At 37.6% G+C, this 23,891-nt stretch overlaps 1 protein-coding gene across 2 annotated transcripts in view; it reads left to right on the top strand.

Annotated features, from left to right (window-relative positions):
* The window catches only part of LOC131436446 (beta-alanine transporter), a 313,533-nt gene that overhangs the window by 118,260 nt on the left and 171,382 nt on the right, over window positions 1-23,891 (top strand). For both annotated transcript variants that reach the window (XM_058605167.1, XM_058605168.1), the window contains exons 4-5: window positions 18,221-18,479; window positions 18,540-18,789. In XM_058605167.1, coding sequence (XP_058461150.1) covers window positions 18,221-18,479; window positions 18,540-18,789 — 509 coding nt within the window. The remainder of the gene's footprint in view (window positions 1-18,220; window positions 18,480-18,539; window positions 18,790-23,891) is intronic.

Raw genomic sequence — 23,891 nt, 5'->3', positions numbered from 1 at the left:
GGTCCCGTCGTAATAACAATAGGAATTGTTTCTATTTCTTCACTTTTTGCCTTCGGCTCATCACATTTTAAAGCAGTCCAAATTGAACTGCCATCTCGCGCTTAGTAGATCAATTCAAACCGCAAGCTTGCAATAGATAATTTGAATCATTACATTATCGAAACTAGAAATCTTTCAGTTCCCAAAGCTCAAACTAAATTATATTCTCCTATCATCGATGACAATCTTCAACTGCTCATTCGATTGAAGAATGTTCGTCGACGACAATATCAACGTTCTCGTGATCCTACTATGAAAAACCTGTTTTGATCCACCTAGTGGTGTAATGATGCCTTTCTCATATCAATCATACTATCATATATATTACTGTGGTATTCTTCAAAATAAATTTCTTCGATTATTAAAACCATAACCGAAATAGGTTTGTTTGAGCGTCTACTGATAAAAACTATCAATTGCAGGAGATTTGAGGTCGATTTAGAAAGCTTTTTACGCTTTTTCGCCCTTTTCAGTGATGGTATAAAATTTTTAACACATTTTACCCTATATTTTCGGATCCGGAAGTCGGATCCGGATGAAATTCAAGAATGGGACTACAAGAAATTTCATTTGAACCAAAGTTTGTGGAAATTGGTCGCGCCATATACGAGAAAAGTTAGAACACATATTTTCTTTTTTTGCACATTTTACCCCATAACTCCGGAACCGGAAGTTGGATCCAAATAATAATCAGGAATTTTGTATGGGACCATAAAACCTTTCATTTGAACCTAAGTTTGTGAAAATCGGTTCAGCCATCTCTGAGAAAAGTTAGTGCACTTATTATCACAATTGTTTGCACATTTTACCCCATTACCGGAAGTCGGATCCAAATAATATTCAGGAATTTTTTTTTTTGGGACAACAAGACCTTTCATTTGAATCTAAGTTTGTGAAAAACGGTTTAGTCATCTCCGAGAAAAGTTAGTGCAAAAAACGTTACATACACACCTACGCACATACGCACACATACATACACGCATATACACAGACATTTTGCGTACTCGACGAACTGAGTCGAATGGTATACGACACTCAGCCCTCCGGGCCTCGGTTCAAAAGTCGGTTTTCACAGTGATTGCATAACCTTTCTATATGAGAATCGCAAACACAAAAAAAATTGAAGCTGTATTTACTCTTTTGCGAAATAAAAATTTCGCAAAAGATGTTTAAAAAATTAAACCTTATTCTAAACCTTTCTGGAAACTTTCTAAGGTTCTTAAGAAACCTTAGAAACCAATTCCTGCTCTCAAGGAAGGAAATCAAATACTTCTTACAAATGGTGAAAAAGCTCAAAAACATGCTCAGCAGTTCGAGAGTGTCCACAATTTTAATTTCAATGAAGCCTCACTGAAATATGATCATATTTCAACTCAAGTACTATTACCAAATGACATTATTGAGACAAATTAAGTCAATTATTAGGAAACTTATAAACATGAAGGCTCCTGGTAATGATGGAATCTTAAATATTCTTATTAAAAATCTTTCCGATGTTGCCTTGAGACTCTTGGTTAAAATTTTCGACAAGTGTTTTTCATAAGCTTACTTCCCAAAACGATGAAAAAACACTAAAGTAGTTCCTATCCTCAAACCTGATAAAAACCCAGCAGAATTATCAAGTTATCGACCAATTAGTTTACTTTCTCCTATCAGTAAACTTTTTGAAAAAATTATCTTGTTGAGAATGATGTCTCATATAAATGAGAATTCAATTTTTTTACCAGAGCAGTTTGGATTTCGTCATGAACATTCAACTACTCATCAACTTGTAACAGTAATGAACATAATAAAAGCAAATAAAGCTTCTGGGTTATCCACTGGAGTTGCTCTTCTAGGCATAGAAAAAGCATTCGACAGTGTTTGGCACAAAGGTTTAATAGCAAAAATGTCTGATTGCCAGTTTTCCATTTATTTGAGCAAAATAATTCAAAATTATTTAACTGATCGTACTCTTCAGGTTAGCTATCAGAATTGTAAATCTGAATTGCCACCCGTCCGAGCAAGTGTTCCGCAGGGTTCGAGCGTAGCTCTAATCTTGTATAATATTTTCACTTCTGATCTTCCAAATTTACCCGCTGGTTGTCAGAAATCGCTATTCTGTGACGACACAAGTCTGTTGGCCACAGGTAGAAATCTAAGAGTGATCTGCAGTCGCCTACAAAGAAGTTTGAATATTTTCAGTGATTATCTGTCAAAATGGAAAATTAAACCAAATGCAGCAAAAACACAATTAATTATCTTTCCTCATAAGCCAAGAGCTTCTTTTCTCAAACCAAACAATAATCACATTCTCAAATTGAATGGCTTGGAATTGACAAGGTCTGATCAAGCTAAATACTTAGGTTTAACGTATGACAAAAAACTCACTTTCAAGGATCACATTGAAGGAATCCAGGCAAAGTGTAATAAATATATTAAATGTTTATATCCTCTTATAAACAGATTTTCTAAGCTGTGTCTAAAAAACAAATTGTTAATTTATAAACAAATTTTCAGACCAGCCATGCTTTATGCAGTACCAATTTGGTCAAGTTGTTGTTCCACCAGGAAGAAAACGCTTCAACGCAACTACACAGACTCACAAATATAGAACAGCTCTTTCCCATTACACAATACAAGTAGGTTTAGAATTTTCCCTACACAAAAATCACAGAATTGCGACAGCAAATTATGTCTTCATGGTAACAATCAAATCATGTATATAATACTGCTGAAAAGTCACCAATTGTGGCTGAACACTCAATTTAAATCCTAATAATTTAACTTTACCGCATCTTTCAATGAATAGTTATTAAAAAAATACCGCAAGCTTATTTCTGATGAGCCGAAGAAATAGAAACAAAATAGGAGTTTATCTAAGATAGTTATCATCATTGATTATTGAATAAAAAAGCGAAAAAAAACATACTTTGACATCAGTTTTCGATATAACAGTTCGGCTGAAAAGTTCGTATCGTTTAATGGAAACACACATTTTTTTGCCAAAATTCGATTTTATTATTCAACATAATTGCCATCAGAGGCGATACAGCGATTATAGCGATCTTCCAACTTTTCGATACCATTTTTGTAGTACGATTTGTCCTTTGCCTCAAAATAGGCCTCAGTTTCAGCGATTACCTCCTCATTGCTTCTAAATTTTTTACCAGCGAGCATTCTCTTGAGGTCTGAGAACAGGAGAAAGTCACTGGGGGGCCAAATCTGGAGAATACGGTGGATGAGGGAGCAATTCGAAGCCCAATTCGTTCAATTTCAGCATGGTTTTTTGTTGTTGTTTTTGATCGATTGTGAACTCACGCGGCACCCATTTTGCACAAAGCTTTCTCATATCCAAATATTCGTGAATAATATGTCCAACACGTTCCTTTGATATCTTTAGGGTGTCAGCTATCTCGATCAACTTCACTTTACGGTAATTGAAAATCATTTTGTGGATTTTTTTCACGTTTTCATCGGTAACAGCCTCTTTTGGACGTCCACTGCGTTCATCGTCTTCGGTGCTCATATGACCAGTACGAAATTTTGCAAACCACTTACGAATTGTTGCTTCGCCCGGTGCAGAGTCTGGATAACACTCATCAAGCCATTTTTTGGTATCGGCGGCACTTTTTTTCATCAAAAAGTAGTGTTTCATCAACACACGAAATTCCTTTTTTTCCATTTTTTTTCACAATATCAACTAGCTTCACTCAAAATGCAATATCTCACAAACTAATAATCAGACAGCTGTCAAATTTATACACGTATCTTTTGAAGGTTGGTACTAAATGAAAATGGTATGGATTTAATTCTAGTGGCGCCCTCTCATAGAAACGATACGAACTTTTCAGCCGATCGGTTATTGTAGAAAAATTACATTTTTATGCATTTCACTGATTATACAGGCGCGACAGCAGGTTGACGCCATATATACAGACTTCTCCGCTACTTTTGATAAAATAAATCACCGAATAGCTATTGCTAAACTTGACAGACTTCCATTCAATGGATCATTTTTGAATTGGTTGCATTCGTACCTGATTGGTCGTAGTATGATAACTAAAATCGGAGACTGTACAGCTGCACCTTTTCGAGCTAACAAGGGTGTACCTCAAAGCAGCCATCTTGGATCCTTTTTGTTCTTACTTTATGTGAACTATTCGATGCAATGCTTGAAAATCTCTTTCGCCGACGATTTTTAATTGTTCCATCTTATTAAAGATCACGAAGATGCCAGATTCCTACAAAAACAATTGGACAACTGGTGCGACCTGAATAGAATGGTATTAAACCTATCTTAATGTTCCGTGATCTCTTTTACTCGCAAACGCACAACCGTAGTATTTAACTATACTATTTCCGGAACTATCCTCAAGCCAGAATCGACTGTACAGGATCTGGGAGTCCTTCTGGATTCTAAACTTAGTTTCAAACATCACGTCGAGTATATTATCTCCAAGGCTTTCAAGACACTTGATTTTATTTTTCAAGTCACAAAGAACTTTAAAAGCATATATTGTTAAAAAGCACTATACTGCACAATGGTTCGTTCTACTCTAGAATAGGCTTCTGTCGTCTGGGCCCCCTATTATCAACTGAACATCAATCGCATCGAAACTATTCAGCGTAAATTTCTTCGCTTTGCTCTTCGTAGTCTTCCTTGGAGAGATCCCAACAACCTCCCAAGCTATCAGGAACGCCGTAAACTGATCGATCTACACCTGTTATCTGTTCGCCGGGATCTCTCCAGGGCAATATTAGTGGCAGATCTGTTGCAAACTCAAATTGGTTGCCCCGAATTGTTATTCAAACTAAATTTAAATATATTCATTCTCGAAATCTTCGATCTCATCAATTCCTGAGAATTCAAACCGCTCGCACTAATTATGGCTATAATGAACCTTTCTCCAGTATGTGTCGTCTATTCAATCGGTGCTCTCATGTATTTGATTTTATCCTGTCTCGCAATACCACAAAACAATTTTTTTAAACACAATCTCAAACAGTCCTTCCAACTCCAATACTTAAATTCTAGATTTAGCTTTTACGGTTAATTTAGTATCTAATCCACAAGTTTAGTTTAGTGCTCCCTTAGAAAGTCTGCTTCCATTCTCTATCGATTATGCAACCAAGAATAATATTCACTATTAGGTTTGTTTCTAACATCCGCTCGACTCTCTCAATCCCCCGGCTGTCCACCATCTTCTTCGGAACTAACTAGATCTTTATGATGTTACTAATACTTTTTGCTTCCCCCCTTCTTCATCTTTCACCATCTTTCGAGACAATTAACTTGATCTTTTGCCGCTTTCAACTTCTTTCGAAACGCCCCCCCCCCCTCCCCTATCCACCCCTTCGTAATTCCATTTACTACAATATTCACTTCTTTCTTTTTCTCTCCTTTTTTCCTGCATTGCTATTATTCACCGCTCTCCGAGGGTCACTCTCTTTGATGTCCAGCATGCCGGACATCCGCCGAGTGTTTGTGACTTGGGAGTTTTCCCGTGGACCCTCACGGATGCGGCCTTCAACGTCACCGTCCAGTCACTCTTCACCTTCGCCGGGAGTAATTTTACTTTAAGTCCTTAGTATTAAGCAGTATATCTTTGGATCTTTGCTTTGTAATCTGTTGATATAAAAAGATGAGGAGGTTTTTGCCTGCTGGAGAGAGAGAGGTTGTAAATTTCAGCTCCAGCGGACTTTTCCCAAATAAATAAATAAAAAATAAATAAATATATTGAAGAAAGTTATAGTTTCTGTGAAACGCTCGCACTTTGGACTTGACATTCTTCATTAAATTCTGCACAGTTACTTTTGTGACTTTCCTGGTGGTAGCTGTCCAGTTTTTTTTAACTCCTGCATGTGCCGCTTGAAAATTGCCCAATACCTTTCAATTGGCCGAAGATCCGGGCAGTTCGGTGGGTTGATGTCCTTTTCCACGAATTGTGCATTATTTTTTGACAAACACTATTGAACGGAGTTGGCGTAGTGGGCTGAGGCCAAATCCGACCAGATGGGAAGACCAACACCTTCTGTCCAAACTTTTCCATCGCCACCGTGGTGTCAGCGTCGTACAGGTCCTGGTACACCGATTTCGTATAATATTGCGATCCGGGCAGCGCTCGAGAGTCTTCCTTGGCGTAGGTTTCGTCGTCGATCAGGATGCATCCGTCTTTATTCTGTAGAATCAAGTTATACAGTTTTCGCGCTCTTGTTTTGGCCTGAACTTGCTGTACCACGGACTTCTGTTTCTTGTACGTTTTCAGGGAGTTCCGAACTTTGATCCGTTGAATCATCCCGATGCTGGTGTTGAACTGCTTTGCCAAATCCCGCGTCGATGCCGATGGGTTTTTCCTGATGTACTCAACCACTTTTAAGTACCGGCCGGGCTGGCTGGGACCCGTTTTCCTACCGGATCGAGGCAAATCTTTCATGGAAAGGGTCTTACCGAACTTCTCGAAAATATTTTTGACACTGGTGTGGTACACTTTCACCCGTTTTGCAATTTCGTTGTACGTGACACCACTTTCTGAGCACCAAGTGTGCAAAATTTTCTTTCGCGTTTCCGGATCAATTCGACTCATCATTGAAACGATAAACCGTACCGAAACCAATCGATTGCGCAGCTGTTATTGATATGTAAACAAACATGCCACCGCAAAACACGCTGCAAAAAAATAAGCCATTTCAGAGTAATAACTGTTTGAATTTGGCTAACTACTTATCGATACACTCCTTACATTTTTTTTGCACAAACCAGCAAAACTCTTATATGTTCAATAGGAATTGGCATTTAGTGTAGTATCCTTGTATCGACATAAAGGTTATGACATGAAAATTTTTGAGGAAATAGGTGAAATGTAAAATCATCATGGCTCCAACACAAAGTGGCTTGCGGAAATTCTTTGACGTGGGCCAAAAGTCACGAAAGGCGAAGTGCAATCTGTGTGGCAAGAAATATGCCTATACTAGTGGCACAACAAATTTATGGAAAAACTTTTCTGTACATCATAAAATAATGTCACCGTCGACAATTTTATTTTATTTCGAAATGATTGCTGCGCAAGAATCAATTGATACTTACAGGTATCGATATTTTATAACTTGTATCGATACTTTTTACCTTGTATCGATACCCAAAATTTTGGCATCCCGATACCCTAGGTATCGATACTTTACCTTCCGAGTACCATCCCTAGTATTAGGCCGCAGAAAACTGTTATGTTGTTGTCGCTCATTTGAATGACGATGTAAAAATCTATAATTATGGTGGTCTAACTAAAAGAACCAACAAAACCTTTTATCGATCGATTTTCACGAACTTAGATTAAAAACATACTTGTTATGAATTGAATTTCATTCAAATCCAACTTCCGATTCTAGAATTCCAGAATTATGAAGCTCTTAACCCTATGGTTATTCCCCTCTGCGGATCAGAAAAACTTCACAAAAAAGTTGGCATATAAATGAACACAAATAGGTTATAAATCTTCAAACCAGGTCTTACACATACATTTCAAATTACCTTCTATGTCGAATATATAAACAGAATCAGTAATATATTCAAAATATATGGCTCGTTTGATTTATATGCTCATTTGATAGAACGATTTCCTGAGAATCTATGAATAGTTTTGGCATCATTTTATCAAATGTTTGCATCTACTTGGAAAGCGATACCCATATGTAAAAGATCCTGCAGTTGAACTTTTGAACTTGGCAGGCAGTGAAACTGTAAACTTTGAAGATACTCTTGAATCAGGCTGGAAAAATCATGATAAAAAATTATTAAATCATAATCACTAGCAAAGATGAGCGATTGTGATCTTTCCCAACAACAACAACATCTTTGAATGGGGGACGGGTATAGCGTGATGGGATAGTCGATGCCTTTCACGCAGCCCGCCTGGGTTCGATTCCCAACCCCGCACATAGGGTCAGAAAGATTTTCTGATCCGAAGAGGCGAATGACCTAAGATGTTAAAGCCTCTATAATTGAAACAAAAAAAAAAAACAAAAACATCTTTGAATCACATCGATCAAAATCAATACTGATCGGTGGTGATTTTGTGCTACTATTATCGCTGATTCCTGTAATATCAAATCACTGGACGATTCGATCAACTTTGAGCATTGTGGAAGAAAATCACATACGAGCAAGATCAAACATGAGTGTCGATTGGTTTACATCTAAAATCATTGATACCAATGAGGGACGTGAAAATTAGTGACAACAGTAATCCTACAGTAATTTTTAACACATCGAAAAAAGTCCTAATGCAAAATTTGAGTTAAATCGGGTAAAATTTGAAGCGGGTAAAATTTGAAAATTTTTGATCTTGAAAAAGCACCATAGGGGGGAGTACATGAAATTTCCGAAATATACTCACTTTCATCATGCCACTTGGTCTAGTTGTTGTTAAATCAAAACGTGTTTGTTTCGCATGTGTGTCATCATACCATCATAGCACTTCATAATTGTTAAAAAAAAATTAGTTGCAAACGCCAGGAAGCAACGTACTCTGTGTACTCTATCGATTTTTTCTACTGATATGATATGTCAATCACAAACTAGATATTTTTAGTGAACATCTCACAGGTGCCAGTTGTAATTTTATATACAAATATTTTGTTCGAATATTATAAAGGTATTTAATCAAATGATGCATGCATGGAATCAGCTAGGTGAAGTATTGTCACCATGCCAAAAATTTTGATCTGTGGCAAAGAATGAACAATTTTGCAATAGGTGAGAATGTCAATTATAAGAGCAGTTTGGTTATAAATTGAATGACTAAATTGACCGTCTTAAACAAACATGTAAAAATGTGTCTACCTCATATCAGTAAATAAAAACCTGTTTTAATCCACCTAGTGGTGTAATGATGCCTTTCTCATATTACTCATTACATTAAAAATATTACTGTGCAATTCGCAAAAAACAACTGTTCATTGAATAGAAATAGTAAAGTTTGATCGGACTTAATCTAACAAACTCTATAAATCCTGTTTACCCTGTAGTTCCGGAGCCGGAAGTAGTATCTACAACAAATCTAGGAATTCCTTATGAAACTGTAAGACTTTTCCTTTGAACCTATAAGTTTGTGAAAATCGATATGGTCATCTTGAAGGGAAGCAAGTGAGACCCTTTCGCAGTTTTTAATCACCATTTCCAATTCTTCCGAAACCGGATTCAGATGACCGGTATGGCCGAAGTTGGTTTGTTTGCCATCAACAAATATGACATACAAATTGGAACAGTTTTGAACCTAGTTAAACCTAGACTTACTATCTCACGCTCTATTTCGATTAAATCAATTAAACGAAATCTAACAAACGACGCGAACCTACGTTTATGTTACTTCTGCATATATAGGTCAAGTTAAACAGCATGAATCAGCAACATGAAACATGTGGTAGGATTATTACTTTTATTATTATTATGGACATTATTACACCACCGGCACGGTATTACTGCTCTACCGGATGTGAAAATTTCATATTTTTTCAAATAAATTTGAATTCATTGACATTCGTTTGTTCTTTCGGTCGTACTGATCATAAAATAGCTATAATTTTTTTTTGGTAAAACAGTTACGAATGTCTGCTACTAGTGCGTCATATTGGTATATTATACACTAGTAGCAGACATTCGTAACCGTTTCGATTTCTTCATAGCGTGTACGAAACAGAACAAAACACTAATCGTTTATTTTGTGTTTTCTATAAGGTGATTTGAAAACTTTGACACTCATCGCCCTGTAACTGCGGAACCGGAAGTAGCATCCGGATGAAATTTCACTGTAGCTTTACATATCATATGAGTTTTAATTGAAATCAAGAGATGTGAAAATCGTTTCAAGCATCGCAGAGAAATCGAAGTGAGCTCTATTTCAAAAGTTTTAATGCACCACTTTCGGTGCTTCTGAAACAGGGAAAGAGGGGGGCCAATAGGTCCGAATTAGCTTTAATGCCCACAAACTAACAAGCTCTGCGAACTAAAAGAATTTACCAGACAGTTTTATGGGATCCATACCTGTTTTTGACCATCGTTTGTAAAAAATACTAATGAAATTCAAATTTGAATCTTAGTTTGTGAAAAATGGTTGAGCTGTTCCAGAGAAAATTTAATTCACACTTTTTCTCTAATTTTCACATATTACTATGTAACTCCGGAGCCGGAAGCCAGATCCAAATGAAATTCAATAGCAGGCTATAAGACCCTAAGACCTTTTATTCGAATCTTAGTTTGTGAAAATCGGTTCAGTCATTTCTGAAAAAAGCAAGTGCATATTTTTTTTATTATTTTGGTGCATATCATCCTATATCTCCGGAACCGGAAGTCGGATCCAGATGAAATTCAATAGGAGGCTATGGGACCATGAGACCTTTCATTTGAATCTTAGTTTGTGAAAATCGCTTCAGCCATCTCCGAGACACACACACACGCATTAGAGAGAAACATTTGCTCAGTTCGTCGAGCTGAGTCGAATGGTATATGACTCGGTTAAAAAGTCGGTTTTCACAGTGATTGCATAGCCTTTCTATATGAGAAAGGCAAAAATATTCTTGCTTTATAACCACAAATAACAAAAGCCTGTTTTACTAGCGAAAGAAACGTGACGTAAGCTCACTGCACTAAATCACTGAAATGTTCCGTATTTGTATGTATCGGTTTTGCACGAAACGCTTTGTGCGATGATTCGTTCTATTCATGCGGTTGAAATTTTGGTCGCCTTATTTTGGCACTGAATTTCTCCTTAACGCTCGTTCATACCAAATATTTTAGCAAACTTCAATTTCGAATTATTTAAGATTATCTCATACTACTGAAAATTTTATCGTAAATTGATGATCATATTATTATTATGAGAAAAATATGTTTCTGCGTTATATACAATTCAAGAGATTTAACGAGTTAGTTCCGTCCATTCTTGTGCAGAGTGCAGAGTAAAACGTTTCCATGTCACAATAGGAAGTTAGTAGGAAGAAGTCCAAAATTCTGCGGTGAAACTAGTTCAGCGGGGCTCCTACTCTTTACATTGGAAATGTCTCAACAGTAGATCGCTGTCGGCCGGGTTCGTTGAAAGAAAAAAAATGGTTCGTGGCTCAATTGCTTTTTCAAGCTCAGCAGACGAAAGTTCCGAATCGTCCTTTCGTTGGAAATTGATGGGAACAACGATCCAGCGTATAGAATCAACGATTGGCTTCTGTGGGTTCCCTGTTTGTTCTATACAGAGTGCCTCGTTCTACCGCCCACCAAGTAGAGAAAAATTATTAAACTTCTGCGACAATCAATATTTTTGCAGTTAACTCGAGATTTAAGCATTAAATAGATAGAAATGATACAAAAAATAATTTGCTTCTCAATCCCAATGCGGTAGAAATTAATTATAAGTAAAACAGCTACAAAAACTCACATATCATAGTAGTAGCTCAAGTAGTTTAGTTAGCAAAATGTTCTCCCCGGATTGGAGAAGGTTGCGGACAGATTTACAACTGTCCCTGAAAGCTTATGATGCCAGTTTTTGGATTTCATTATTTTTAATTTATCAGTCACAATTTCAGACCGTCGTTTTGTTGAGTTCTGCATAAGGCGTGTTTTCTCGTGGCGTATGTGATTTTTTAAGAGCTCACTCAAAAGTAAATTTTTGAGTCATTTCTAGTTCCGGATTAACTTCTTGTGTGAGAGACAAAAACGAAAACAAACTCTGGTCCTGAACACTTGATTAGAATATTGAACTATCGAACAAGGTTTCCTAATTAGAGTACTGAATCTGTACCTGGATTCTTGAACGAGATTCTTTATCCGAATATTGATTCTGAGTTTACATACATTAATACATTACATACATTAATAGCAAGTTTAATCCCCTGCAGCGTTAAAAATGGCTAGACACCTTCGAGGCATAGTTTGAGCGAGATTTTGCGCGTATTCTTTTGAAAACGACCTCCGAATTTGTGAATTCGGCGAACAACCTGTTTCGAATTGTATGGTTTTTGCTAAGTACTTCGAAATTTCAAATTATTTCCGATCAAATGTCTGCGAACAGTACGATATATTTAAACCTTTTTTGGTCAATTTTGTAAAGTTTATCAGATTCTTCTAAAACAGATCTTCGTCTTTTTCCGACAAATTGAAAAAAACAGATTTTCGTCTTTTTCCGAAAATACACCAACAGAGCTGTGATTTGGAAAGTTGTCGACATTTTTCACCTCTTTAAAACGATTCACTCACAAACTGCTTCGAATTTTTCGTGTATTTCGCCGCGGCAGCTGGGGTCATTTTCATCCCGGGTTGGCGGTTCAATGCATAGGACGCTGGTCTTACAAGCCAGTTGTCGTATGTTCGAGCCTCGACCTGGAAGGGTTCTTAGTGTCAGTAGGATCCATAGTACTAGCCATGCAATGATTCTGTACACTAAGAATCGGCTGCGAAGTCTGTTGAAACAGAAAGGCCAAATTCCACAAAAGGAATGTAATGCCAAGACTTTGCTTTTAGCTGGGGTCATTTTGAGACCTTTCGGGTGCGAGTACAAAAAAACTGCTTCGAAGCTATCTTTACGTTTCGTCTTAGACTCGTCAGTGCAGAGCAGCTCAAATTGAACTGCTCACTGCAAACTTAAACAGTTCAATTTGAACCTTTGAATAAGCAGATGTAAAGCTATTGCTATTTGCAACACACTTGTAATAAGCACCGAAGTGCTAAGTTTTTCCTGACGTGCCGAACGATAACAAGTTTCGGCTAATACTGGCCGATTCAGATGGTTATTTAGGGATTAACCTTATTTTGTGCTAGGGCACATAACCAATTTCACTATCTTTACGTTTCGTCTTAGACTCGATTTCTGTGACAGAATTAAATCTTGTAATGTCGTATATGCGGATGATTTAAAGGTTTATCGCATCATAACAACTCTGGTGGACTGTTGTGCTCTGCAGATGGATATCGAGAGAATTCTAACATGGTGCCATCAAAACGGTATGGGAGTGAATATTGAAAAATCTAGCATCATTACTTTTGCACGATTACGATCTCCAATTGTGTTCGAATATACTATGAACGCTGTCCCTATAAAAAGAGTAACATCGGTCAAGAATCTTGGTATTATTCTCGACAGTAAACTTCGATTCACAGAATACTACTCAGTCATGACAGCAAAGGCATATGCTGTATTTGGGCTCATCAAACGCAATACTCGCGACTTTACGGATATCTACTGTCTAAAGTCACTGTACATCTCTCTGGTTCGTAGCATTCTCGAATATGGAGTTACTGTGTGGTCGCCGTATCACTCTATCCACATAGATCGTATCGAACAAGTGCAAAAGAGCTTCATCAGATTTGCCTTTCGGCAACTTCCTTGGCAAAATCGTTTACAACTTCCTCCCTATGATCATCGCTGCACTCTCATCAATCTTCCCACTCTACGAAATAGGCGAATATACTTGCAGCGACTGGACTCGCCTGTGCTGTTGGCCGAATTAGATATCAACGTTCCTGGTAGATCACTGAGGAGAACTGAATTTTTCCGACCTGTGGCTCATCGAACGCAGTACGATGAGTTACGAAAAATATCACACCATTCCACTTTACCGATCGCGAGTAATCGTGACCACGCTCTTATGTAACAGACTGTATATTCGTAACATGAATCTGGATTATAGACCTGGAGTTAGATTGTGAATCTGAACTCCTGACAGAGACCCCAACCTAGATTCTAGACCTGGATTCTGCGTCAGAATTCTGTTTTCTGAACTTCTGACAGAGTTTCCGAAACAAAACTTTGAATCTATTTTTCACTTGAACTGTGAGCCTTAAAAATAAATTATTGATTCTGAACCAGGGTCATGAAGTTGGATGTTCGACAAGGTTTCTGGGATCTGAATACTAAATCTGGACATGGTTTTTGAACCAGAATATTGACAGAGTTTCTGAACCTGAGGCAGAAATCTACACTTGGATACTGAGCATGGATTTGAATTCTAGACCTGAACCTGATTTCTTGGCTTGAACTTTCGATGAAGGTTTCTGGTCTAAATCTGGATGCAGGATTCTGGAGCTGGATTAAGGATACCAAACAAGATTTTAATTCAAAAAATTGACACAGATACTGGGAATGCACCAAAATCGTAAACCTGGAACTTGTTCCAGATTTTGGATTTTGAATCTGGCATTGGATTCTGTACATGGATTCTAAGCCAAGACCTGGACCTGAATTGACTTGACCTAGCCTCTGAACATGAGTTTGTGATCTGAGTGCAGAATCTGAATTCTGAACCTAAAATCGGGACTTCCATTCTGGACCGGAATTCTTAATCTGGATCTGAATTCTTAATTATGAAATTGGACTCAGATTCCTGACAGAGATTTTGTCGTGAATACGACTTACTTTACTATGGGGTGCCTTTTCAAAATTAGCCTTATGGAAGAATGGGCAGAACTTAATCGTGAATATCTCGACTTGTATTAAAGGCAGCAACATAATTCTTTCGCCATTTCATCAAAAATATGATCAGGAATTTAGGATAATATTTTGAATAGTGTGAGATAACCACAAACATCTCAAATAATAAGTTTTCTCAAATTTTGAAAACAACACGGAAAACTCTTTACTTTTGCTTGGCTTTTTCGCGCAAGGACGACGATTTTGAGGTAGTCAGGCACATATCTTCAACTAACTGCGTATAAAAGGGGAGCCGCGGTCGAAATTCTATCATTTCTTCTTGTGCGTTGGATGCAAGCAGACGTCGCGGGACCAGCAGCTTCGGAGAGTGCACCTTCTGCGTGGTTAAAAAGGCGCGTGAGTAATGTCAGAGACATAACTGGATGTCGTGAATACGAAAAAACTGACACGCTCCCATCACTTTTCCGAATATCAGTTAGTTGATTGATTGTATGAATTGTGCAAGCTTTCCTCTTTTTCACTAATAGAATTTGAAGCGATACATCTACATTAAAGTACAGATTAGTTACATTAAACAGCTACTATTCTACAACTATATATTCCAAACTTTAAACAATTCCTTTTTAATTTGCTAATATAGGAAGCTAGGTACGACAAATTTGTAGTATATTTTTATTGAAGCTATGAAGTTCGAAGATATCTGATTCTTCTCGAAATTTCAGTACGAGACAATTGCAATGGCCGGGTCTGAAATGTATCTACGATCTTCGGTATGCAAGAGTGATTCTAATAATAATAATGATAGTAATAATAATAATACAGATTAATCTGTACATATATGTATGTATAAATAAAATACAGATTACCCTGTATATATGGCAACCCTGTTTCGCATGGCATATTTTCACACGACCCCATACTAGTATAAAGATGTGTTCAACATCATCACTTTCGCTTTCGCATTGCCGTTCGTAATTGAATGTGTTAGTGACGGTACAAATCTGCTTTTCTACCTGTTTTCGGAGCCACCGTTCTGACGGTGTCTCGTACGTACAGAGTAGCTGCTTTAACTTAAATGACGCTATTTCTCACATCACATTTCCTTTTATACGTGCTAGTGGTAGCACGGTAGGACGTCCCCTTTGTTAGAATTCCTTTCCTATACGCAGAACGGGAAACAGTGAAACGATATAAAAGAGAGAGTTAGCAGAGCGGCAGCCAGTAATACTGAATGGGTCGTCCAGCCAGTAATACTGAATGGGCAGAATCCATCGTTTGCCTCGGAAGGGGAACTACGCCGAGCGTGTCAGTGCTGGTGCATCGGTCTATCTGGCGGCAGTGATGGAGTACTTGGTTGCCGAAGTGTTGGAGTTGACCGGTAACGCTGCCTATGACAACGAAAATGAAAATCATCCCTCGCCATCTGCAGCTGGCCATCCGTTGAAAACCCCGTCCTTTTCAGGATGACCACATCACTGTGATAAAGAAATATTTAGAATTGCTTTAAGTTTAGCCAGTTCTGATACGCCTGGAAAGTAGAATGCGCAAATCAAGTGGAAACATTTGTTCTAACAATTTTTGTTTTCGGCCGCATACTAAAGTAATCGCGACAAAAATACATATTGATCTGTGGCAACTCTGTTTCGCACGGCATATTTGTAAACTAGTATAAAGATGTGTTCAAAATCATCACTTTCGCTTTCGCATTGCCGTTCGTAATTGAATGTGTTAGTGACGGTGCAAATTATTTTAACTCCCCATCTTGATGAATCTTTTGGTAGGAAATATTGAGATCTGAGATGGTTCTCGTGTGTGTCTTGTTTCGGCAATGGACCTTGCTGGACTTTTTGGCTGCCTTTTTCGGTGTCATTGTGCTGACGCTGTCTCGTGCATTCATATCGGGAAACAATGAGACGACAGATCCTCGATGTTGCTGTCGTGTGTCTTGTTTCGGGAAGAGTTGCTCAGCAAATGATAGGAAAAGTGAACCATTCAACTTTTATATGGATGCTCTTGTATAGATACAGACATCTCGCGTTCTGATTGGCTGGTGCTGTCATGGGTTAAACCAAACAGGTTTTTCAATAGTGTACTATTCAAAAACTTCAATATTGTTGTAATACACGTTCAAGTTGAAGATTTTCGATTCTATTGGTAGTTAGATTGTATAAATCCTTCTACAGCTCACTGAGCTATGAGCTTTCAAAATACGAGAAAGGCAAACGCGCCATATGAATTATCCTCTTTGATACTCGTTTATACCAAACATTTCAGAAAAGTTTAATTGTGAACTATTTAAGAATATGTCACACAACTGAAAGTTTTATCATAAAATTGTGATCATATTTCCGATAGCATGTAGCAAGAATTATGTTGATTCGTTAGATATAACAGGAGATATTCACGATCAAAAACTTATCACTCTCTCAGAGGGTAAATTTTGAAAAGGCGCCCCATAGTAAAGTAAGTCGTATTCACGACAAAACCTCAAACGCTCAGGTCCCAACTCTCATTTGGACTTCAGTCGTCAGGTGGAGCAGTCGGCAATGAAAGCAGACTTTTGCGTGGTATAAGCCTCAAACGCTTAGGTCGTGCTTTCATTTGGACTTCAATCGTCGGGAGCAGCGGCCGTCAATAATGAGAGCAGACCTTTAGCGTGGTGCCAAACCTCAAACCTCAGGTGGTGCTCTCAATTGGACTTCAATCGTCAGGTGGAGCTTTCTTCAATGAAAGCAGAACTTCTGTTCTTGGTTCTAAATTTAGTTCTTGAACTCAGGTCCAGTTCCATATTCTAGAATTATATTTATTATTATTTCATTATATTTAATTGCGTTTCAGGATGATTAATGTAACTAATCTGTAATTTAGTCTAAGCGCATCGTTTGAAATTCTAGTAGTGAAAAAGGGGAAAGTTGCACAATTCACACAATCGATCAACTACCAGTTCGAATTCGGAAGTATAAAGAAAGTGTGTCAGTTTTATTCGTATTCACGACATCCAGTTATGTCTCTGACATTACACACCCGTACTATTTTTATCAGAACCTGAATTCTGCATCAGGATTCTAGAATTTAATTTTCAACCTGGACTCGGACTTTCGTTCTGGGCCAGAATTTTGGCTCCGGATCAGCTCCTGACAGAGTTTTTGAACCTGAAACTAGATCCTGCACCTTGACTCTTCACCTGAATTCTTTATCTAGTTTCAGAATATGGATCTGGCTTCTTGAGCGAAAGTCGGGATCCGAATTTTAGGTCTGCATATTTAACCTGAGTTCTAGACCTGAACTCCTCCTCCATAGGTTCTCGTGTGATTTGGACATAAGTTCTGATCCCAGGCCTAGATTCTGAGTCTAAATTCCTGACATAAATTTTAGATCTGAACCTAAATTCTGAACCGGGAAGCAGTCTGAATTCCGAATATGAATTTGAATTCTGGATCTAACCTCAGGATTCTGAACAAGATTTTGGACTCGAGCTCTGAAAATCATTCTGACAATCTGAATTCTGAACGTGGACCTATTTTTTCTGTATTTTGTATGAATTGAATTTGGAATATAGACATGATATGGATTTCTAATGAAACATTGAAACTATTTACCCTCGTTCTTATTTGACCAATTCTTGGTCGTAACAGCACTTAAACCGCCCACTGAAAATGAGCTAATGCCTACTAGTGAGCTGTAGTGACTAGTTTGAGAATCACTGAATTATATTCTCAGATGCTTTTAAATTTGTATTGAGTTAATGTTATTACCAATAATCAACCAACTTTTATATACTACCTTTCCAGTGGAACTTAGTTTGTGAAAAGAATTTTTTTTCCACAACTGCTCTCAGCATATTTGGCGCGGCTGGGCTTATTGGAAATTTCATATTTGGATACATGCAAGACTATTGGGGACGAAAACCATCGTTTTTCATCTATTTATTTATTGAAATTGTGGCATGTGCTTCAGGAGCAATAACCGAAAACTATCTACAATGGTTGTGCACGAGATTTTTTGTGGGGATCACTGTACCAGCTATTCTTTCCAGCCCGTACGTATTGGGTAAGTATTAATCGTATACATAATCAATTCAGAATAATAATAGAATGTCTATGTATTAAGCTATCGAACTTGTGGAACCTTCGAAACGAGAATTTTGCACAATAGTATCAAATATTGCATATTCGGTAGGTTTAATAATGCTTGCTGGAGTTGTTTACATGGTACGTGATTGGAGGATGTTATCACTAGTTATATCACTACCATTCTTGTTATTATTTGTATTTTATTGCTGTATTCCCGAATCACCACGATGGCTAATTGCAAGGAACAAGTTTCAGGAGGCGGCGAAAGTCATGACTACAATAGCAAGGTATTGTGTTACAAATATATCCTAATCAAAATAATGTAAATTGATTTGAAATCAGTTCATGCTTCTTTTTCACACTAAATGCGTTCCAGTATCACACTGTTCTTTAATGCATGTGACAGTGGGTGTGCGGTGGAATATGCGAATGTGTTTAGATTTGGAGTCACAACATACATATATTGTGAAAAGCATTAGTTTGTGACCACTGGCATTACAACATGTTTTTCATTTAAATAATATTTAACACAAACTTAGAAGATTTATACAGGTCCAGCAGAATGATTCAAATAATTCACAAAAACACACTTCAACGCTTAGGTCACTTATTCGGTAGCATTCGCGGACCTAAAGATATATAGAAATAATGTATTTGAAATCAATCATTGAAGCCCTTCTGAGAATATAGAATGCGTTTAGAAAAGTGCGACTTCTGCGATTTATACGATTATATCTTCCCCAAAAATTGAAAATAACTAGAAGTAAGTATCATCCGACACAAGAGCGATATCAGTGCAGAAAGCTTCGTAATCGTAATGATATCTCAACCTAAAATTGAGAGAACACAAAACTCAACCTCCATCTAACTACGAGTATCATCAATTGAATGATAACAAGCTTCATGACTCTACCAACCTTGAAAATTGATTTCATGAAAACCTATTTGTATGTGTGAACATGTTAAGCCATTATCAGTTCTAGGTGCCGATAGATGCGGATAGACTTAGAGTAAATCCGAATTCGTTCATCAGATAGTTTTCATATTAGTGCAGTCAAGTGCAGCGCCTTTAGCAAATTTTCCTTCGAACTTGCTAGTATTGTAGAAAAAGTAGGGAGCCGTGAAGGAATAACAACATTCGTGAAGGAAAAACTCGTCACCTTTCAGGCAAGCCTTCACGTCAGCGTAAACGCGACGAGTAACAACAAAAATACCTTTTCACGGACACCGGTCACTGTCATTGACATTGTGGCAGTGGTTTCGGTTCGCGGCTCTCGGAAATTTCGGTAGAACTTCGGGAGAAAGTCGAATGAACTTTCTACTTAGAATCACAAGCTCGGCTTGTACTAAAATCTTCGGGCTTCACCCGAAAGAAAATGTTAGCGGCTAAAAACCCCATAGTTGGGAAGAGTTAGGAGTTAGTTCAGTTTTAAAGAGTGCGCGGTAAATAGCCGTAAGTCTCGGGCGTCGGCCCGTAGACAATTCAAGTCGTCGCAGTCGGTTAGTAGTCAGTCTCAGAGTGCGCGCGGAAAATATCCGTTAGTCTCGGGCGTCGGCCCGTAGTCAAGTCGTTAGTCGTTAGTAGTGTAATACGCTATAACCGAAACAGTCAATCAATTAACTTCTGCTGTAGGTAGATTACGGCAAAAGCAGAACGAAAAGTGCATCTCATTAGAAACGAAAAGTGCATCTCATTAGAAACGAAAAGTGCATCTCATTAGAAGCGAAAAGTGCATCTCACCAGAAGAAAAACAGTCAATCAATTAACTTCTGCTATAAATAGATTAAGAGTGTAGTAAAATATTAGTGAAGATATACAGAAAAAGGCGGGTGGGTAATGTCAGACATAACTGGATGTCGTGAATACGAAAAAACTGGCACGCTCCCATCACTTTTCCGAATATCAGTTAGTTGATTGATTATATGAATTGTGCAAGCTTTCCCCTTTTTCACTAATAGAGTTTGAAGCGATGCACCTACATTAAAGTACAGATTAGTTACATTAAACAGCTACTATTCTACAGCTATATATTCCAAACTTGAAACAATTCCTTTTTAATTTGCCAATATAGGAGGCTAGGTACGACAAATTTGTAGTTTATTTTTATTGAAGCTATGAAGTTTGAAGATATCTGATTCTTCTCGAAATTTCAGTACGAAACAATTGCAATGGCCTGGTCTGAAATGTATCGACGATCTTCGGTATGCCAGTCATTTTAATAATAATAATGATAATAATAATAATAATAATAATAATAATAATACAGATTAATCTGTACATATATGTATGTATAAATAAAATACAGATTACCCTGTATATATGGCAACCCTGTATCGCATGGCATATTTTCACACGACCCCATACTAGTATAAAGATGTGTTCCACATCATTACATTCGCTTTCGCATTGCCGTTCGTAATTGAATGTGTTAGTGACGGTACAAATCTGCTTTTCTACCTGTTTTTCGGTGCCATCGTTCTGACGGTGTCTCGTACGTTCAGAGTAGCTGCTTTAACTTAAATGACGCTATTTCTCACATCACATTTTATTTTATACTGGTAGCGGTGTACGGACCTCCCCTTCACAGAACGGGAAACAGTGAGACGATATAAAAGGACGAGTTAGTATAGCAGCAGCCAGTAATACTGAATTAGCTGTCAAGCTGTTGACAGCATTTGTGGAATTTTTACGCAGAATCACGCTCGAACCGTGCTGGTCTGCAGTTCCCAGTTGGCAAAATCCATCATCTGCTCCAAAAGGGAAACTACGCAGAGCGTGTCGGTGCCGGTGCATCGGTCTATCTGGCGGCAGTGATGGAGTACTTGGCTGCCGAAGTGTTGGAATTGGCCGGAATTCTGCCCGTGACAACAAGAAAACGAAAATCATCCCTCGCCATCTGCAGCTGGCCATCCGTAACGATGAGGAGTTGAAAACCCCGTCTTTTTCAGGACGACCACATCACTGTAATAAAGAAATATTTAGGGTTACTTTAAGTTTAGCCAGTTCTGATACACCTGGAAAGTAGAATGCGCAAATCAAGTGGAAACATTTGTTCATCTCTTTCATTTGTTCAATTTGTTCAACTCTGTTTCGCGCGGCATATTTGTATACAAGTATAAAGATGTGTTCAAAATCATCACTTTCGCTTTCGCATTGCTGTTCGTGATTGAATGTGTTAGTGACGGTGCAAATTAATTTAGCTTCCATCTTGATGAATCTTTTGGTAGGAAATATTGAGATCTGATATGGTTCTCGTGTGTGTCTTGTTTCAGCAATGGGCCTTGCTGGACTTTTTGGCTGCCTTTCTACCGATTTTCGGTCTCATTGTGCGTCATTGTGTCTCGTGCATTCAGATCGGGAAACAGTGAGACGACAGGTCCTCGATGTTGCTCTCGAGTGTCTTGTTTCGGGAACAGTTGCTCAGCAAATGGTAGGAAAAATTAACCACTCAACTTTTATATGGATGCTCTTGTATAGAAGCAGACATCTCGCGTTCTGATTGGCTGGTGCTTTTATGGGTTAAATCAAACAGGTTTTTCAATAGTGTACTATTGAAAAACTTCAATGTTGTTGCAATACACGTTCAAGTTAAAAAATTTCGATTCTATTGGTAGTTAGATTATATAAATCCTTCTACAGATCACTGACCTATGAGCTTTCAAAAAACGAGAAAGGTAAACGCGCCTTATGAATTATCTTCTTTGATACTCGTTTATACCAAACATTTCAAAAAAGTTTAATTTTGAACTATTTGAGAATATGTCACAGAACTGAAAATTTTATTATAAAATTGTGATCATATTTCCGATGGCGTGTAGCAAGTATTATGTTGATTCATTAGATATAACATGAGATATTCACGATCAAAAACTTATCACTCTCTCAGAGGGTAAATTTTGAAAAGGCGCCTCATAGTAAAGTAAGTCGTATTCACGACAAAAACTACTAGGATCAGCCCCATGGGGTTGTTCGAGCCGTTGATGTGGAACAAGGCAACCAAAATTTCTAATGATCGATATTTTCAATTAATCGTCACACTTTTGAATCCGCAAATGCACAAGAGTCTGCTTAGTTTGATCCTTATTAGGAATCAACACCGAACACGCGATCCCACAATATAGACTCTTATTTATCGTGATTTGTATTTGTTTCGTAGCCGACGAAATTACATCAATAGCCCAAATGTATACAATTAAATGTTTGTACATGCTTGCGATACGGATATTGATATTTAAGCTTCTCTTCACCAAGCTTGTGCTCAAGTTTTGTATGCAAGCAATTATTTTTATAGCGTTTCTCTACCATTACTACCATTTTGCGATTTCGGTTGAAGCGATAAAATATTTATCATTATCAATCGAGTTCATCTTATATAAATTAGAAATTAGTCTTATGCACTCAAAATTTACCCTGGGGTTGTTGTCAATTTCTCAGGCGAAACGACATAACATGGGATTTCATCCAATCTTGCATGACACAAGATCAGAGCATACCAATAAAAGCTTCAAATCGATTATGGCACTTTTTATCTTGGTGTGTAGCAACAACCTACCTCTAGCAAGCTACGCATAAGACTGAAACGTTAGCTATTTTTTTTTTCCTAAAATATCTGTTTATTAATCTTATTTTTGTGTATTACATCAACATTTTACAGTACAAGTGTTTTGACCCTTTGGCCTTTCATCTTTGTTGTTCATACGATTCGTTATTAATATTAGGTGTTTTAGTTACTCTTGTTTTACATACTAATGTTTAATCATAATATTTATTTTAATTATTTATAAAATGTCTACCTACTTATAACTATCCCTAACCTAATAAGTACAAATTTTGAATTATTTGTATTTCAGAGATTGAGCTCCTCTCTTCAAATTTCGTGCAGTATTGTTCGAATTTTTGTTCTAGTATATCCAGTGAGGTCATCTCATGTACTTCACTAGTCCTTGTCCAAGGGGGTAGATTTAGAATCATCTTTAAGATCTTACTTTGAATGCGCTGAAGCCTAAGTTTGTGTGTTCGTGCACAGCCCCGCCAAACAGGGACTGCGTATTCAATTGCGGGGTAGATGATTTGTTTATAGACAGCCATCTGATTCTTCAGGCATAGTTTAGATGTTCTACAAATCAGCGGATACAGAGATCTAATGAGTATGCTGCATTTTTGAACGATTTTGTCAACATGTGACCTGAATATCAGATGTCTGTCGAAGGTGAGTCCTAGATAGATAACTTCATCGGACCATTGAATGACCTCATCACCGAATCGTATTCTGCATTCGTCTGATGGAACAAGTTTTGGAGATCTTGAATGTGGAAACAAGATGACCTGAGTTTTTGCTGCATTGATCACAATTTTCCAGCTTGTAAAATATTCCGTTAAAGCGTCCAG

The sequence above is a fragment of the Malaya genurostris genome, chromosome 3 (assembly GCF_030247185.1).
Source record: "Malaya genurostris strain Urasoe2022 chromosome 3, Malgen_1.1, whole genome shotgun sequence".
In the NCBI taxonomy this organism is placed as follows: Eukaryota; Metazoa; Arthropoda; class Insecta; order Diptera; family Culicidae; genus Malaya; species Malaya genurostris.
Note: the sequence above shows the minus strand (reverse complement) of the source record. Positions and strands in the feature narration are given on the sequence as shown.